At 45.8% G+C, this 20,261-nt stretch overlaps 1 protein-coding gene across 4 annotated transcripts in view; it reads left to right on the top strand.

Annotated features, from left to right (window-relative positions):
- Positions 1–20,261, top strand: part of CHERP (calcium homeostasis endoplasmic reticulum protein) — a 77,748-nt gene that overhangs the window by 41,134 nt on the left and 16,353 nt on the right. For all 4 annotated transcript variants that reach the window (XM_073655366.1, XM_073655313.1, XM_073655212.1 and 1 more), the window contains exons 13-15: positions 686–772; positions 15,872–16,018; positions 16,158–16,268. In XM_073655366.1, the coding sequence (XP_073511467.1) occupies positions 686–772; positions 15,872–16,018; positions 16,158–16,268 (345 nt within the window). The remainder of the gene's footprint in view (positions 1–685; positions 773–15,871; positions 16,019–16,157; positions 16,269–20,261) is intronic.

The raw sequence follows: 20,261 nt of genomic DNA, 5'->3' as shown, positions 1-20,261 counted from the left end.
ATAGAGACCTATCCTCTCTCCAGGTATATGATATAGAGAAGCTCCCCGTGAATCCAAGGGGCAGTGTCGTCACCACATAATGTAAGACGTTCCAAATTAAATTGTAAATTGAAATACGTGCACAGAAGAACCACGACTGATACATTGAGCATCAGGGTAGGTCTGACTTTGTTACATCATTGGTCAAGGTTTTATAGCCGTTCTATTGGTGGACCCATGTATACAACTCTGGCAAAAATTAAGAGACCACTGCAAAATTTTCATTTTCTCTGATTTTTCTCTTTATAGGTATATATTTGAGTAAAATGTACATTGCTGTTTTACTCTATAAACTACTGACAACATGTCTCCAAAATTCAAAGCTAAAAATGTTGTATTTATTTGCAGCAAATGATAAAGCGTCAAAATAATAAAAAAGAAACAGTGCTTTCAGACCTCAAATAATGCAAAGAAAACAAGTATAGCTGCTAATATGAGTGATGCAACTAATTGATATGGTATGCAGCACAATGTATGCATTCTTGTATACTGCAGCTGTCCAGTGTGAAACCCTGTCCCAGAATCCGTATTCCAAACGAAAACTAGGGGATGAGAACATTAATGTAACACTTATGTTATCCATCAGCAGTATATACCAAGTACTTAAACCTCACCCCAACCCATTTGTAATCTTATCGTTCTCTAGTGAAGGATGGGAGCAGAATGGGCTTTATGAGTTCTTCAGGGCAAAAATGAGAGCTCGTCGCAGGAAAGGCCAAGATAAAAGGAGCAGGTATGTGCAAGCTTTTGGTTATTTATATTTTCAAAAATTAATTCTAATATCCATAATGTGTAGGAACCAAGCCAGTTCACCCTAACAGTGTTGCTTACAAAAACACTAATATTAGAAGTCCATAAGTAAAATCGCATCTGCTAATACTGACGGGACCATTTCCCCCTCCCCCAAAGTTCATTCATCAGATTCTTCAGTTGTAACCTGTTTGTTCCTACTTTGAAGAAGCACTCTAGAAATGTTTTTTCTTTTTTCAACATCCATACTTTTGAATGTTAACTTATTTCATCCCACCTCTGTTACATTATAGGCTTTTAGCTCAAGTGATGTCCAGTCTGACAGCCTGCCTATCATTACAGCATGCATGCTTTTACCTTGTAAAAGAAAAAAGAGAATATATAGTATTTATCTATTTTTATATGTATATATCTAGATAGAAGGATATAGAGATAGATATATATAATGTGTAATTTCCATTTTTTTTTTCCAAGGTAAAAGGATGCATTTGCTCCTGTATTAGATATCCTATGACTAATGAATTTTGAATAGGTGCTCAATGCTGAATGTACGTTACACCATACATAAAATTATAATAATGTTGTAACTTAATATTGGTATTGCTTTAAAGGGAATCTGACACCACATTTCAGCTATCTAAACTATTACTATGGGCATACAGGTTATAGACTGTGGAGGGGAGTGATCCCTGTATGCCTCATATCAGATACCTTGTTGTGTGTAAATCATCTTTTATCACTTTATATAAATGACCTTTTCCAGGCTCCAGAGCTTATTTTACATGAAGGGGAGTTACCAGTGTGATGTGTAATGGCCGCTCTCTGATCTCACTGCAGAGCTGTGTGTGATTATACCTGACACATCTGCAGGTTCCTCTCAGCTCCAGCTTCCATCTTGCATGCAGACAGGGTTGTAATAGTTTTATAATACAACAGAGCTGAAAGAGTAGCAAAAAGTGTGTTTGTAAGAAGGCAAATTTCATTTCTCATGTTTTGTGTTAGTTACTTGTCTCACACTGGTAACTCTCCCTACATGTAAAATAAGCTCTGAAAGCAGAATTATCATCCAGACGTCTTCCCCATAGCCTGGAAGAGGTCATTTATATAAAGTGATAAAAGATGATTTTCTACAATGCATCTGATATGAGGCATACAGGTAGGACTTTTTTTCAGCAGCCTATAGTCTGTATGTCCATATTGATAGTTTAGATAGATCAAATGTGATGACAGATTCTCTTTAAGTGTTTTATCCAGGATTTTTTTCTATTACTATGGGCTTTAAACTAATAGGCAGGAAGTTGCTACCTACCTTCCTGTTGTGCCTGGCTCCTATCTCTGCTGGCTCAGAGCTGTCACAGAGCACTCCTGCAGGCGACAACTCTTCCTCTTCTCTAACTGGGCATGACTGCCCATGTCATGCTGATTGACAGCCAGCTCCCAGCTGCATAACTGGGGAGCCAGCTGTCAAACAGCGTGACGTCTGCATGTACGTCCCGTCAGAGCAGCCCAGAAAAGGAGGAACTTCTCTCTTGACGCTGAGCAGCTGAATCGCTGGTAGGAACAGTCAATGACAGTTTTGTTTGTTTTTTTCAATGTATTTTTTTTAACAAAATATACTATATTTTACTGTTTTAAACAGAAATTAGGTAAAAAATGCCATACTAATTAACTTTCCTTTTTTACTTTTGGTATAAGAAATTGAAGGGGTTAATGTCACTAGTTGGTCTAGTCAGTCAGTAATAATAATATTAAAATGCTATTCTAATAATATAATTCTCAGTGGCCAAGCCAGCAGCTTCCCTGTTAGTAGAGCAGATGTCTAGGTGACGGGATAGTGATATCTATCAAACGTTATTATGGATTGTACTGGTTGTTTATATGGAGGTGACCAATTGTAACAGGGATTACATTAATTACTGGCTATATACTATTATTATATTGTAACCCAGAATGCCTCAGGAGTGAGTTTCTGATGAGGAGCAACAAATAAGATTTACTGTTGGTTCCCAAGAGTGGCTACCAGGAGAATCAAAGATGCTGTGGGCATATGTTTATCTTCCCCATACCTTCCAGAGATTGGTGACCGTAGTTCTGCTGTTTTGAAGCAATGCCCCTTCTACTCTAGGGTTAATCAAAGTATAGATAATGTTCCAGTAGTCAATACTAGGAGGTTACACTGCTCCTTAGGTTATATGCACGCTGTGCGTTTTTGATGCGGTTTCTCTGCTCAGAGATGAATCAAAAGCGTTAAGTAATCTGTCTGCAAGCTAATGCAATAACAATCCTGATGTATTGTGCTCATATTTGACTAGTTAATGGGTCAAATACGCTGCAAAAACACAGTGGTACCCGGGTCGGCTGGGATGACTACTTCTCCCATCATCTGACCACTGCTCCGGCTGATTTTCTCCCCTCATCTACGCCGCTATCGCTGTTGTCTCCTCAGCCGAGCCGGGGCTGTAAGCGGCGAGTGAAAAAAAACACTATCCTGACCTGTCTGGTGTCCTCTCAATGTTCCCCCGGCGTTCTGATCGGCTGACGGTACACTGCCAGGAGCTCACTCGCTCCCGGCTGTGTACATCGCATAACTTTATTTAGCTCCAAAAAGCATTCATTGATGTACAAAAATGCATAAAAAACGTGGCAAAACACGCATTTTTTTTTCGCACTGTTTTTCCTGCCAAGATGATGCAGAAACGCTGTAGAAATGTCTGCTTCAAATCCTGAACGTGCGCACATAGCCTTACTCTCCAGCTAGTAGTGAAGATGGTAATGTCGTCACCACATATTGTTGGACGTTCTGAGACATTGTGCCTGTTCCAAATTATAATGTAAAATTCAAATATGTGCACGTAAGAACTATACTGATACATTGAGAATCAGGGCAGGTCTCTCTTTATTCCCTCATGTGTTCAGGGTTTTATAGGTTAATAGTCATCTTTGGTAACAATTTAATTGGCTCAGCTTATTTCTAAGTAACTGCTGGCATTGGCATACATGCATCTCATTGGCTAAAGGTAATTCTGTCTTCACCCAGCTTTTGTGTCTAGGAATCTCTCTACCTTCTAGTTCCATTTCTTCCTCATCTCTAAGTCTCTAGACAAAGACATTCCTGAAATCATGGGGCCCCATAGCAGAAGCGCTAACTGCCCCCCCCCCCCCCCCCACAAAAAATAAATAAATATTTGTCTGTGTCACAGAAGAGCATATCTCACAACTTTTCAGTCTTAACATAGCAATTTTCCTCCAGCTGAAGACCTAGATTCCTCTTTCATTGCCCCCATAAAGTATGATGCCAATAAAAGTGCCCCCCCCAAACACAGTATGAAACTCCCATGGTGCATTTCTCCACATTAGCCTCCACATGCACAGTATAATGACCCTATTGTATCCCACTTCAACTCCCAAAGCAAAGTATGGTGACCCCAACACCGTATTATCCCCCAACTATGACTCCCTCACAGCCCTCCATAAAGTATAATGGGCCTACATACAGTATAATGGCCCCCACACTGCCATCCAAACAGCATGATGGACCCCACGCAAACCTTCACACTGTATAATTGCTTTCATACAGTATAATGGCCCCCCACATAGCCTTCCATATTGTATAATACGCCACCCATAATCCTCCATATAGTATAATAAACTTCCCATGGTCCTCCATAGAATATAATGCACTCCCCGTAGTCCTCCATACAGTATAATGCACTGCCCATAGTCCTCCATACAGTATAATGCACTTTCCATAGTCCTCCATCCAGTATAATGCACTCCCCGTGGTCCTCCGTGGAATAGAATGCACTCCCCGTGGTCCTCCGTGGAATAGAATGCACTCCCCGTGGAATAGAATGCACTCCCCGTGGTCCTCCGTGGAATAGAATGCACTCCCCGTGGAATAAAATGCACTCCCCGTGGTCCTCCATTATTATGGGCATCACGTACTCACTGATTTTAAAATTCCGTATATTTTAAATAAGCTGACTTGAGTATAAGCAGAGCTAATTTTACCACAAAAAAACTGGGAAAACTTATTGACTCGAGTATAAGCCTAGGTAGGGAAATGCAGCAGCTACTGGTAAATTTCCCCATCCTGGTACACATTGCTCCCTCATCCCCAATCCTGGTACGCATTGCTTCCTCATCCCCCAATCCTGGTACGCATTGCTTCCTCATCCCCCAATCCTGGTACGCATTGCTTCCTCATCCCCCAATCCTGGTACGCATTGCTTCCTCATCCCCCAATCCTGGTACGCATTGCTTCCTCATCCCCCAATCCTGGTACGCATTGCTTCCTCATCCCCCAATCCTGGTACGCATTGCTTCCTCATCCCCCGATCCTGGTACGAGTGCTGTTATGGTCTGACCGGGGGTGCGCGCCAGTCTTTATCAATTGTGGGGGGGGGGGGTTAATAAAATAATAAAAAGGTTTTTGACGCCAGTTGGGATGTTCGGCCTGGTATGGCTGGGCATTGATGAGGGCCCCTGTGAGTTTGGTGGTGATGAGCAGTACCAGATTAACCCTTCCCAACCAGGGCTGGCTTCCAGGGGAGATGGAGCAGGAATGGCACAGCAGTAAATAATCAGCTTGTGACTCCATGCGGTTGCTGAGCTCCCGGGAAAACACTTCACTGCTCGTTGTATGAAGACCGAGCAGGCTCACAGTTTAGCACAGACTCTGTAAGTCTCTGTGCTCTAGGGATTGGACCCTGCCTTGTGCAGCTTAATCATGCAGAGAGAAGACTTCTCTCTCTTGCACAGTGAACTTCATAATGCTGCTTCTTCCTCACACACTACAAACTACAACTAAGCACCTCCTCCCCTCTAAGGGATTGTGCACAAATTCCTGATTTGGCAGAAGTGCAAAATCCTCAAGTAAGGGATCGAGTAACAATATATGTAGGTAATGAAAACAGCAGAGAACTTATCCCTCACCATTTCTGGCAATACATATGAATTATATTACACATGCAGGCATTTTTGTGGCACTATAGACATGGGCACCACACGGGCACGGTCAGCAGGAGCTCCTCTGTGCCCGCTACTAAAGAGAATGAATATTCATTCTTCTCCACGCCCATGGGAGTGGAGAAGAGGGAATATTCATTTCCCTTTAGCAGCAGGCACACGTGGTAGCTGCAGCAGCCGGCTACTGTGTGTGCTCCACTCCTCCACTGCCGCAACCCCCCCACCCCACCCCACTATCCACCAACAGAATTTCCATATGCTCGAGTATATACTCAAGTATAAGCCGAGAGGGGCTTTTTCAGCACAAAAAAATGTGCTGAAAATCTCGGCTTATACACGAGTATATACGGTAAATACAAAACTCACATATCCTCCTTGTTCCCCCGCTTCTTCGGGGCCCCCCCTCGGCTCATGGGCCCCGTAGCAGTTGCGTGGCCTGCCGCCATTGGTGGTTTGCCACTGTCTAAAATCCTCTTATCTGAAAACAAGCATACTGGCTCAAACTACATTTCAGAAAGCAAAAATCAAAATAGAGTCAGGATAGATAAAATAACTCCTTCTCTCACAGTAAGCACCTGTGAGATGCTGGCAGTTGTAGTATGCTCAATTTGCTGCCCAGTATGAAGGCGAAGGACACTGGACAGCACTGGCTCTTTACATGTACCTGTTACAGAAGTAAGAGGCTTCAGGGTGCTGCAGGCTTTGGGAGGGCGAGCGGTGCCATCTGCTCTGCACTCTGTCTGCAAAGTGTCCACACTAGCAAGATTTAGTGCTGTTAAATGAGCCCAAACACCAACCCGTTAAAGTAGTCATTGGAGGCATGAGCAGAGGGAGACGTTTATCAGAGCATAATTTGCACAAACTATTTCCTTCTAGCTTACAATACATTCAGTCATCCTTTCAGTGCTTACATGAGGGCATGGTTTCGCATAGTTAAGTGTACAGAGCAGCCATTCTGTACACTGCAGACTCTTGGAAATTTGAGTGTTTAACCCCTTAATGACCACTGATATGCCTTTTAACAGTGGCAGTTGAGCATACTTATTCCTCAGCGCCGCTTTTTAATGGCTCTGAGAAATAAGGGTATAGTGTCCCCTAGCATTGGAAAATCTCTGGGGTCTCAGCTACCGGGGTTAGCTGAGACCCTGGAGAACATGAGCAGGGCCGACTTTTACAGTCCCCTGTCACGTGATCGCCGTTATTCACCGAATAATAACATCGATCACATAAAATAAAGTCAGATTTTAAATGTAATTTCTCTCTCCTCTGATATGATCGAATATATCAGAGAAGAGAGCAATTGGGTCCCTGAATGCCCCATGGTGCCTTAGGTACCGGATCCGTGATCCTCCAGCCCCCTCCTGCTGATGGAAAATGGCGGGCGCACATGCAGTGCTCCCTCCAAGATCTGCCTTTCTGCACCTGGCTGGGATTTTTCGCATTGTCTGATGGCTTTTGATTATTGTGATCAAAAGCCTCCAATATTAGCCTACCTCCGCATGAGTGGGGCTAAAAATCATTTTTGCAATTGGGTTTCATTAAAAATTTACACCATTTGCCTTCTATAGCCGCTGTATTACACTGCCTATTGCTAGCTATAGAATGAGGTAAGAGGGTCGGCCATATTGTATTTATCAGATGTGTTGGGGACATGATTTAGTGGCATTTACTATTATTCTGGTGTGACATGTTCTCCTCCTGCTCTTGTTAGTGTGTGGGGGTCGTGATGACATTCCACTCGTCCTCCAGTCACTCCAAATTCAAACTATGAGCATGGGTCAACCATTCAAAGAATGAGTCAGACAACAAGCTGGTTCAAGCTCAGAGCATGCTCAGAAGACTACTACAGTCAACCTCCTCAGCATTGTTCTGCGTTTATTTTTACATACACAAATCTAAATACACTACATAATGGGAGGGAAAAGGGGTTGTCCGGGGCGGGTTAAACAATGAAAGTCCAGTGTCTGGCCACTCCTGATTGGTCCACATCTCCTTATCTCAGTCTCTGGGCAGATATTGCAGCCGTCAGCTTATAATCTTGTTTCGTTTCTCTGAAATGTCTTGGCAACACTGGAAATGTCTTAGTTTAAGTTTCGATTTGAGTAATTACGTAGCAAGGAAAGCTTATTGTTATATGACACAAAATGGTGGTTAGTACATTAGCAAAAAAGCGTATAAAAGTTACAAAAATATAAAAGTTACAAATATATATATTCTCTTTTACCCTGACATTCCCCCCTAAACACTAAGCTTTCCTTTGCTTCGGGGCCTTTGAGACTGTCCATGTGTGGGGAGAGGGGAGGTGGATTTCTTCACCCAATCATCTTAGAAGCTGCCCCCTTATGGGACGCCCCCAGACAATTGAGCCCTATCCTGGGTGACACATGGAGTTCTCCCAACTGATCCTAAACTGAATCTCTCAATTGGACTTTGTCATGGGGGGGCTGGTCAGGCTTGTTCAAAGGAGTGTATTTCTCTATATAAGGGGACTATGCAGCACAGGACCACCAGGCCCAATACTAGTAGACCTCCCATTACTAGACAAACTTGTTGGAGGAATCCCTTGAGCCCTCCCAACCAACTTGAGAAAAAGGAGCTATCTACCCCTGTGTGGTAGCTGTCCACCCTGGGACAGACAGTAAGCATATGGAAAGGATATAGAAGAAGGTAGTCATCTTTTATAGACTCGTTCTGTCTCTCTTGCAGTGGGAGCCGTGAATCCAGGTGCTCTTGCCCTCAAGCTTCAGAGCCGTCGGGGTGGTGAGAAGCACAGTGTACGGTCCCTCGAACCGCGGCTGGAGGCAGTCTTTCCGGACAAACTTCTTCACATACACTAGATCGCCTGGGGTGAAATCATGTACTGCATCACCTGTAGATTCTGGGAGAGAAGCAGATACTGGAGAGCGGGTGTTAGTCAATTCTCTAGACAAAACAATCACAAATTTTACCACTCTATCATGTGTTTCAGACAACTCTTGGGGCCTAATCTCTCCTATCTTGGGTGGGGTCCTAAACAAAATTTTATAGGGAGTCAGCCCATGTTTGGCCTGAGGAGTGTGTGTGATATGATACAATACTATGGGGAGTAGGTCGGGCCAGGGGAGGGGATGATCTTAGGTCATTTTCAAGAGCTGGGTCTTGAGTGTGGAATTCATCCTTTCCACTTTGCCTGAACTGGCAGGATGGTATGGAGTGTGGAGGCCCAAATCTGTTCCCAACATGTTCCAGAGTTCTTCGTAGATATTTGCTGTGAAAGCTGGTCCTTGATCCGATTCTATGACTTGGGGAAACTCCAAATCTGCAGGCAATTTCGGTGATCAGTTTCCTGGCTGTGACTTTAGCAGTCATGTTGACGACCGGGTAGGCCTCGGGCCAGGCTGAGAACATATCCACGGCTACCAAAACGTACTCCTATTTTCTTGCTTTAGGCATTTGGATATGGTCGACTTGTATTCTCTGCCAAGGGTAGTCTGGTTTAGCCAGGTGTTGGAGAGGGACCCGTGCCGTACACGTTGGGTTGCAGGTAGCGCAGACAGAGCAGGATTTTGAGTACGAAGTCACAGTGGAAGAGATTCCGGGTGCAAAATACAGTTTCTTGATACATGCCAAGGCTTGATTCTTTCCTCTGTGTGTAGGCCCGTGAGCCCATGCTGCCACAGCTGAGTACATGCATCTAGGCAAGCAAGGCTTCCCATCCACTTGGTAAAGAGTCGAGTTGACCTTTGAATCTTTGCGACCTGCCAGCACGGCTCCTGCCGCTTTCCATTGCTTGACTTCTTCAGTGGGGGTCTCCCTTTGTTCCTCACACAATTTTTCTTCAGGCATCCTGACCCCCCTGGATTCCATTCGTGTCTCCGCTGGACTTGTATGGTCTTCCGCCGGCTGTTCTTTGGCTCTTGCTCTAGTGAGCGCCACAGCTACGGTTTGCAGGGTTTCTCCTATCTCTTCTTCCTTTTCCTGCCACTTTGATGACACATTCTCCACTGCTGCAGTCTTGGCTGCTTGGTCAGCTAGGTGGTTGCCCCTGGCTTCTCTGGATTCTAGTCTTCCATGAGCCTTGACCTTCATAACAGCAACCTGAATGGGTAGTTCCAGGGCCTTCATTAGGGCCTTAATCCATGAGGCATGTTTCACTGGTGTACCTGCAGCTGTGATGAATCCTCTAGACTTCCACAAAAGTCCAAAATCGTTGCAAATTCCATGTCCATACCTGGAATCGGTATATATATATATATATATATATTCGCCTTTGTTCCTGCTGCCAGGTGGCAGGCCTCTGTGAGAGCCACAAGTTCAGCTTCTTGTGCAGACATGTATGGTGGTAGAGCTTCAGCCTTGAGGACTGTTAGGTCTGTTGTGACAGCATATCCCGTGTGGAACTTCCCTTGAGGGTCTGCGAGCGGATGTGCCACCATATTCTCTGGAGCAGAAGTCTCTTCCTGCAAAATTTTTATACAATCATGAGGTTCCACCAATGGACCTTCACCCTCTTCACCTTCCCCCCTAGAAGGTGGAAGCAAAGTGGCAGGATTGATAGTCAGACATCTGGTAAATGTTATATTGGAGGGCAACAATAGGGAACACTGCAGACGCAGGTGTCTTTGGTTGGTGAGATGTTTCGGAAATGTTTGTTGCAGAACAGCTGAGAGATCATGACCGGCCTGTATAACTAGATCATGTCCAAGGACGATATCAGCTGACTTGTCAAGGAGGATGTGAGCAGCGTGGACCGCCTTAAGGCACATGGGGGCAGTTCGGGCGACAGGGTCCAGGCGGGCTGAGTAGTAGCCTAAAGGCCGATACTTATGATCATAGCGTTGTGCTAGAACTCCAGAGGCATGACCTTCCGATTCCGAGGCAAAAAGATGAAATGGCTGAGTATAGTCTAGTAAGCCCAAGGCCGGGGCAGAGACAACAGCCTGTTTAAGGCGGTCAAAACATAGTCTGTGTTGATGAGAAACACGTGGATCTTCAGCATGAAGCCAAACTGAGCCTTCATTCTTGAGACAGTCGTACAGAGGTTGCATGAGCTTTGAGGCATCAGGGATCCATTGCCTGCAGTAAGTGATGAGGCCAAGGAAAGTCTGCATAGCGGAATAGGTGGTTGGGAAGGTGATATCCATGATCGCTTGCTTTCTTTCTTCAGTCAGATGTCTAGCACCTTGTGATATACAATGTCCGAGGAAAATGACCTTGGGCAGACACCATTGGACTTCGCCTTTCGAGACTTTACAGTTAGCTGAGTGAAGAAACCAGAGAAGGGATTCTGACATCTCTGGCAAATTTTCTTCAGTGCCACAGAGTAAAAGATCATCCACATACCGTAGAAGGGTGACCTGAGGGTTATCTTGAACCCATGGCTCCAGAATAGACTTCATAGAATGAGTGAATTGGTTAGGAGAGTTCTGGGCTCCTTGAAAGGTGAAGGCAAAAAGAAACCACGAATCTTCATGTAAGGGTATACTGAAGAAGGCGTTGGCTAGATCTAACACCGTAAACAAGGTGGCCGTTGGAGGCAGCTGAGACAAGAGGGTGTTTGAGTTGGGTACCACTGGAGTTTCTAAAATGGTAGCTGCATTGACGGCTCTGAGATCCTGAACCAACTGGTATCTTGGAGACTCTCCCGGAACGGTTTTCTTTTTTACAGGAAAGAGGGGTGTATTGCATGGAGATACACATCTGACAAGGACTCCTGATTCCAGGAGGGAAACGATTTGGGTACCCAAGCTTTGTTCTTGTGCAGCCTTGAGGGGGTATTGTGGCAACCGTGGATACCTGTGTCCAGGCTTGAGGTGTACTCGGACCGGGGGAACCTGCAGGAGGCCGACGTCCTCTGGCCCACTGGACCACAGAGAGTGAGGGAACTGTGAGGTTGTATGGTCATCATCATGAGAGGGAAGGCTTTAAAAACACAGTGGTCTTCAGTCCCTTGTTCGGAATGAGGGTCCCGCAAAAGAAGCTCCATACCATGGTTTCCGAAGGTAATTGTTGCCTTCATTCGCTCTAAGAGATCGGTTCCCAACAGATTGACAGGACAAGTTTCAGAGACCAAGAATCTTGTGAGTACTCCGGTGAACGGTCCTGCAGACACAGGGACTGTGGGTGGAGAGGAAATATGTTGGCCTTCCACCCCAACACAGGTGAGGGTATCCGGTGATAGGGATACAGAAGGAGGGAGCTGTGCAGAGGAAATGACAGATGTGGCCGCCCCAGTGTCCACCAGGAACTTCAGTGGTTGATGGTCCACCTGTAAAGTGACAGTCTCTGAGGATGTGGTCAAGGCTACCACACTGCCAACATAACATTCATCCTTCAGAATCACGAGGTTGTCTTCTGTTTTTAGATGATCCCTTGTCATCTCTTCTGTCTTGTTTTCTATATGTGGGAGGAGTATCATCACCTGTGCCTTTAACCATTACCCACTTGATTCCATGTTGGTTGCCAGGGGTGGGTAGCTTTCTTGAGCTTGATATACCGTGGCAGAAGCGGCTTTCTTCCTTGGCTTAGTATCCTTTTCCATTTTTAGCATGGCTTTTTGGAAAGCTTTGACAATGTTCACTACGTCGTTGAAAGAAGAAGAACGAATCTCGGGCCGTACTCTCAGGACTTCATCTCTGAGAGCGTCTTGTAGGCCATCTACTAGGGCCTGAACCAACAGGGCGGCCTGCGTCTTGACATGAGGACTGTATCCAAGATCCTCAAAATGCATGCTGAGTCTTGCAGCATATCTTTCCACAGATTCATCAGGGTCTTGTTGAACATCTTGTACAGACCCAGCTTGATCTGACAAGCGATCCTGAGCCCAGGCTTTTAACTGTTTCATGTATTCTAGGCCGGATTCATACGTACTAAGGGATCCTGCTTTTGTGGAATTCATGGCCTTTTGAAAGCTCTCCGTTTTCGGCTAAGTGAGCCTGGCATTCTGCAGCCAGAGTAGAACCAGCAGCAAGGGCAATTTTACGAACCAATCCTCCAACATGGCTCATACAGGTGTTTGCAGGGTTGGCTATGGCCCCCACCCGATGTGTAAGGATGTCACCATAGCCTATTGACAGAGTGACAGGGTGTCCTGATGGGTCTACTAGGTTCCGGGAGCGGCAGGGGTCCCAGACTTCTGAGGGGCTGGGGGGTGGTGTTCTGTCAGCAGTTGCTTGGAGCAAGGGCCGGAATATGGGTAATGAATGTGGGGTGGAGGATGCCATAGGAGACGTATGGGGTAAAAAGGGGGGGGGGGGGCTGGAGTATCTTGAGCCCATCCCTCATCTGGCTCCGTATCGTCTTGAGTAACAGTATGTTGGCGGAGGGAGAGCAGTCTGGCCTGAAATTCTGGGGAGTTGAGGAGGATATCCCCAGGGTTGTGGGTGACTCCCATAGGAAACAGGGGAAGCGTCTCAGCATCGTGAACTGGAGCAGAGGGTGTCACATTAGTTTCAGATGGGTACTCTGGGACTACGGGCTTTTCCACCTGTGCTGGTGGCTGGTAATATGCACTGGACGGATCTAGTAGTGGATATAGGCTGGATTGGGGCTTTACGGGCCTCCCACAACAAGTAAGAGGTGTAGCAAGATGGCCGTGGGAGGGAGGAGTTAAAATGGAAGTGGTATTATTCTTGGAGGCAGGAAAAGGTGTAGTAAGATGGCCGTTGGAGGGAGGAGGGGGGAGTGGGGGTGGGATTGTTCTTGGGGGCAGGCTGGGCATCGTGCCATGGGCGGCCCGCCCAGAGTGGGTTTTGCTCTCCACACACCCGACACGTCCACCCCTCCGGTGATTTGTTGTTGGCACCATTATAGGGCGGTGGCTGAAGGCTCGGTGTAGTGACAGGCATCAACGGGGTTACGGCCAATTTAGGGTCACATAACAAATCACATTCTGTAGCTTTCATGTATCCGAACAAAGGCTCGGCATTCTCTGTCCCCCCCCTGCACCATCTACTCTAAGATGTGCTTGCAGAAATCCTCACCCAACTTTCCCAACTTCTGTGTAACACATTCATAAGCTTATCATATTCTACAAATTCCTAACATTCTTCTTGCCTTCTTGCCTTCCCGTAACTCCACTAATTGGCTTAACTCCTACAGCAGCATTCCGCAACTTACGAAATCTTTCAAATTTGAATATACACAACATTTTCTTATAGAATGCAATGATCTGTCGCGACTCAGATCACTGGTGCAGCCGACAGGTCGCCACTCCTCAGTGTAGAGACACCTCGATACACTGTTGAGATAGAGAGACACCTCAATCTAACTCCTTTCCTAGCCTTGAATGGCGACTTTACAGTGCGACTCACCACGGCACCCTGACTACAGGTCACCACCCGTCAGTGTAGAGACACCTCGATACACTGATGAGATAGAGAGACACCTCGATCTATCTCCTTTCCTACCACGGTACCACCCGACAGTGTAGAGACACCTCAATACACTGTTTAGATAGAGAGACACCTCAATCTATCTGCTTTCCTACCACAGCACCACCCGACAGTGTAGAGACACCTCAATACACTGTTTCCTAACCTTGACTTAACAGCAGTCTCTGTATTAGACGAAGAGTACTCCTCAATTCGTCACAGATTCTTTCTCCCTTACACTACAATTCAGGAATGCTTTGTAACCTTGACTATCAGTCACGGGAGGCAGCTATCTAAGAAAAGTACAGTGACCGGGGGAGGAGGAGGTGGTGTGCACACGAGCACGCGCAGGCATGCGACGTCACTCGGTTTAACACTTGCTGGTTCAGGACGTGGTGCGGGACGCCCAAGGTCTCACCACTCGACCGGTCACCCACCCAGATCCAACCTGACAACCCCACAGAAACCGCTGCGGCTGACACACAGGCAAGTGAGACATATAAAATACATCTCAACTTACCGTGTTCGATGGAGGTTGATCAGGCCTCAAATTCAGCCACCGCGGTCACCACCAGGGAAGTCAGCAATATGGGTCCGGGAGGGCGGCGTACCGCTAGCCACGCCCCACGTTGGGCGCCATTTGTGGGGGTCGTGATGACATTCCACTCGTCCTCCAGTCACTCCAAATTCAAACTATGAGCATGGGTCAACCATTCAAAGAATGAGTCAGACAACAAGCTGGTTCAAGCTCAGAGCATGCTCAGAAGACTACTACAGTCAACCTCCTCAGCATTGTTCTGCGTTTATTTTTACATACACAAATCTAAATACACTACATAATGGGAGGGAAAAGGGGTTGTCCGGGGCGGGTTAAACAATGAAAGTCCAGTGTCTGGCCACTCCTGATTGGTCCACATCTCCTTATCTCAGTCTCTGGGCAGATATTGCAGCCGTCAGCTTATAATCTTGTTTCGTTTCTCTGAAATGTCTTGGCAACACTGGAAATGTCTTAGTTTAAGTTTCGATTTGAGTAATTACGTAGCAAGGAAAGCTTATTGTTATATGACACAAAATGGTGGTTAGTACATTAGCAAAAAAGCGTATAAAAGTTACAAAAATATAAAAGTTACAAATATATATATTCTCTTTTACCCTGACAAGTGCAGCTTTCCTCACAGACTGCACTGCTCTACAGTCCATACAATGACAGATGGTGGAGGAACATGTGACCGGTTCTGTCCATCAATCTCCTCCAATAGAAAACCTCCCATGAGAAAACTGCTTTTCTGTTGATTTTTAGCCCAAATTACATACATTGAAGTAAGAAAAAAAATTGTCCACAAAGGTAGACAACCCCTTTAATGCCTGCTCCCTTCCTGAGATGATGGCTCTGTGCCCTGCTTACTCTATATCTGGGCTGATTCCACTGTACTAATACTATGGATACTCTGAGTACTAACAATAATCAAGTCTGTTAATAGTACATTAGAATCAGCCCAGACATGGCGCAGAGAACAAAGCAGCAGGCAGGAGGCCACTATGAAGAGCTTGATTGCAATGATTGGGCTAGCAGTTCTTCAACGTTTTGCCTGATGAATAAACATACGGTAATTGGGTAATTATTTTTTTTTTATCTCGCTAAAATTCACATCTTTTAGAGTGAAAAATGTCATGTATAAACATGGATTTGACCATACAGAACTAACCTTTAAATGGGTTTATTTTTATGGCTCCATAAACAAAGTTACTCTTCTTCTGTTTAGGCCATCAAGATCCAACAGTCGATCAAAAAGTCGTGGTCGATCTTCTTCACGATCCAATTCTCAATCTTCAAAGTCCTCTCGCTCATACTCTAGGTCTCGATCCAGATCTCGATCCAGATCCCGATCTTATTCCCGATCCAGATCAAGGTTAGGCATGCAACTCCCGTCTGGCTATTGGAAATTTTGATTTACTATGCCCATGTTTTGTGTTTCTAGTGCTTTGTCATTTTATTGTGTAATGTGTTCATATAATTGTGACAATTGATCTGTACACATTTTTTTTTAGGAGCCAAAGTCGGTCTAGGTCATCCCAAAGTCGTTCAAGGTCTCGATCTAGATCAAAATCATTTTCACCTGAAAGAAAACGTAGATCTCGGTCTCGCAGTGCGACCCCACCGTAAGTAAAAAAGCGGGCTTACTACTATAGTACTGTGAGACCGTGACACTTTAATTGCCTTTTTTTAGAATGCAAAAGATGTCTTAGATCCAGAAATCGGCCACCTTTGCCACTCCAGCTGCTATGAAACTATAATACACAACATGCAGGGAGTTGTAGTTTCACAACACCTGCAGTGAAAAAGGTGCATGATCCTTGTTAATAGACCTTAACCTAAAGGGTCAACAGGTAAATAAGGAGATTTTGTATACAGTAAAATCTTTCTCGTAGCTCTTGTTTGGGGACACAGGAGCTATGGGTATATGCTGCTGCCACCAGGCGGCGTACCCTAACTATTACATGAGTCGGCTTCTTGCCTGCAGACTACTCACCTGCTGATACTAGACTATACCAAGTAGTGAAAAGCAGTAGGAAAAGCTTATACAACAATGGTGTACAGTACAGGAAGAAGTCATAGACCACCATGAACTCAAACATCCAGACAGGACAATAAGGGTGGGAGCTGCCCCCCCCCAATTAAGGCTACAAGAAAAAGATTTTACCTTGAGTACCCAAGATCTCCTCCTTTACTCAGTCATTTCATTGCGAACACAGGAACCATGGAATGTCCTTTAAACAGTCCTCTTGTGTGGGTAATAAGATGTATTTCTTCAATAAGATGTACAGTGCCTACAAGTAGTATTCAACCCCCTGCAGATTTAGCTGTTTGACACATGCGGAATTAACTTGGCATTGCGACATTTGTACTGTAGATCAGCCTGGAAGTGGGAAATGCACTGCAGCAAATTTTTTTTTTTTTAAAAAAACGTTAAAAGTTAATTCAGAGTGTCATTTATTATTCAACCCCTCAAACCACAAGAATTCTGTTTGGTCCCCCTAAAGTATTAAGAAGTAGTTAAGGCACCAAGAATAATGAGCTTCACATGTGTGGATTAAAGATCTCTTTTGCCAGCCTTTTCTGACTATTTAAGACCCTCCCCAAACTTGTGAACAGCACTCAGACATGGTCAACATGGGAAAGACAAAGGAGCATTCCAAGGCCATCAGAGACAAGATCGTGGAGGGTCACAAGGCTGGCAAGGGGTACAAAACCCTTTCCAAGGAGTTGGGCCTACCTGTCTCCACTGATGCGAGCATCATCCGTAAGTGGAAGGCTTATGGAACTACTGTTAGCCTTCCACGGCCTGGGCAGCCTTTGAAAGTGTCCTCCCGTGCCGAGGCCAGGCTTGTCCGAAGAGTCAAGGCTAACCCAAGGACAACAAGGAAGGAGCTCCGGGAAGATCTCATGGCAGTGGGGACATTGGTTTCAGTCAATACCATAAGTAACGTACTCCACCGCAATGGTCTCCGTTCCAGACGAGCCCGTAAGGTACCTTTACTTTCAAAGCGTCATGTCAAGGCTCGTCTACAGTTTGCTCATGATCACTTGGAGGACTCTGAGACAGACTGGTTCAAGGTTCTATGGTCTGATGAGACCAAGATCGAGATCTTTGGTGCCAACCACACACGTGACGTTTGGAGACTGGATGGCACTGCATACGACCCCAAGAATACCATCCCTACAGTCAAGCATGGTGGTGGCAGCATCATGCTGTGGGGCTGTTTCTCTGCCAAGGGGCCTGGCCATCTGGTCCGCATCCATGGGAAGATGGATAACACGGCCTACCTGGAGATTTTGGCCAAGAACCTCCGCTCCGCCATCAAGGATCTTAAGATGGGTCGTAATTTCATCTTCCAACAAGACAACGACCCAAAGCACACAGCCAAGAAAACCAAGGCCTGGTTCAAGAGGGAAAAAGTCAAGGTGTTGGAGTGGCCTAGTCAGTCTCCTGACCTTAACCCAATTGAAAACTTGTGGAAGGAGCTCAAGAATAAAGTCCACATGAGACACCCAAAGAACTTAGATAACTTGGAGAAGATCTGCATGGAGGAGTGGGCCAAGATAACTCCACAGACCTGTGCCGGCCTGATCAGGTCTTATAAAAGACGATTATTAGCTGTAATTGCAAACAAGGGTTATTCCACAAAATATTAAACATAGGGGTTGTATAATAATTGACCCACACTTTTATGTTTAAAATTTAATAAAATTCAACTGAGCAACATAACTTTTTGGTTTGTAAGATTTATGCTTCTGTTCATAAAACCTACTCTCGTTTGCAGTTTGAAGGCTCTAACTTATTTGCATCTTATCAAACCAGCTAAATCTGCAGGGGGTTGAATACTACTTGTAGGCACTGTATGTGGCAAAAAGAAAAACAGGCCATGAGATAGCAGGCAGAACCACAACTGCCTATAGAGCCTGTATGCTAAGACTCACACCCGTGGATGCAAAAAAAAAAACCCATGCACCATTAAGACTGAGAATGTGTGGTAGGAATACCAAGTAGCGGGGAGAGAGGAGCAAGGGATAGTTAAGGCCCCGTCACACTAAGCGATGCAGCAGCGATCCCGACAACGATACGACCTGTCAGGGATCGTTGCTGCATCGCTAATACATCGCTGGTGAGCTGTCAAACAGGCAGGCTCACCAGCGATCAGGGGAGCAACGATATCGTGGAAAGAATCGTTCCACGATGTCCTGCTCCCGTTACCAACCTGCTGCAAGCAGGAGCAGGCTGGTAACTATGGTAAACATCGGGTTACTAAGTGCGCGTGTGCCCCTAGTAACCCGCTGTTTACCATGGATACCACTCTGCTACCGTGCGCTGGAGCCTCCGCTCACAGTAGCAGAGTGGTATCTATGGTAAACAGCGGGTTACTAAGTGCGCGCGTGCCCCTAGTAACCCGATGTTTACCATGGTTACCAGCCAGATCGTTGGTCCCGCTGGTCACACACAGCGATGTGTGCTGGCCAGCGGGAGGCCAACGACCAAAAAATGGTCCAGGACACTTTGCAACGATCAGCGACCTCACAGCAGGGGCCTGATCGTTGCAAAGTGTCACACATAGCGACATCGCTGGTGAGGTCGCTGGTGAGTCACCAAAACCGTGACACAGCAGCGATCTCGCTAGCGATATCGCTTAGTGTGACGGGGCCTTTAGTCAAACCTCTACATTAAGGGGAGAAAGAAGACCACCTGAGAAAAATGAAAGGCAAACGAACACAAGCCTACTTGTACACAAGAGTGATAAGAGAAGGCTGCTAAGAGACAATCGCCAGTCCAGAAGCCCCTTTGATGTACAGGACCATGATGAGGAAGTTTATATTTTCAGGAGTTGATAGTGTTGACTTTAAGATACCTAGCACCAGGATAAAATAGCAAAGGGGACTAAAAGGAAGTAAATGGCCCCTTAGAGATGAGAAATAACCTGAGAACTGGAGCTTGACTCACCCTGGGAAGTGATCAGAGTGCTATTTGGTCCCCTTGTGCGATACAATGTTTAGAGAGGTCTCTTATCGGTGGGTCTGAATCACTCTGGAAAGTGGTCATTATCTGAATATGCTGGTTCACATGTGGGATTCGTTCAGCTATGAATTTTTTGCTGCGACTCACCCTGGGAAGTAGTCAGAGTACCAGGGGCTGTATAAGTGATTTGGAGATGCTCTGGGACATCTTGATTAGCTTAGCCACAGACATCGAGCTACAGCCCACTCTGGTGGGTGTGCTGTAATCGCAGACTACGCGGTGTGCAAACGGAGGTGGTGACAGGTTGGCCCAAGAAAAATTTATGCTTGCATGAGGTGCTGATGGAGTGTGTGACCAGGGGAGGCTGCACGGGCTCGTGTGCGTGGCTCTCTCTGAAACAGCCGAGTTGGAAGGGAGTGCTACTGGGGGGGCACCCTGTGTTGGTCCATGGGTCAGACAGGCCTACCCAGTCCTAGAGACAGCTGTTGCCTGGATGGTGGTGAGGGTAGACAATATCCACTGGAGCAGAGCAGTAAAGTCTTCCCTAGCAGACATAGGATGAGCTTTAGCAGCATTCTCTTACTGCAGTGTAGGAATAGCGACGTCTTAATAGAAGGAAGGGCTCTTCCTCCTCTACAGCGCA

This window comes from Phyllobates terribilis, unplaced genomic scaffold (assembly GCF_046119375.1).
Source record: "Phyllobates terribilis strain yellow unplaced genomic scaffold, ASM4611937v1 Scaffold_1__5_contigs__length_1240528914, whole genome shotgun sequence".
In the NCBI taxonomy this organism is placed as follows: Eukaryota; Metazoa; Chordata; class Amphibia; order Anura; family Dendrobatidae; genus Phyllobates; species Phyllobates terribilis.
The sequence above is the reverse complement of the archived record's forward strand: the minus strand, read 5'-3'. Positions and strand labels throughout refer to the sequence as shown.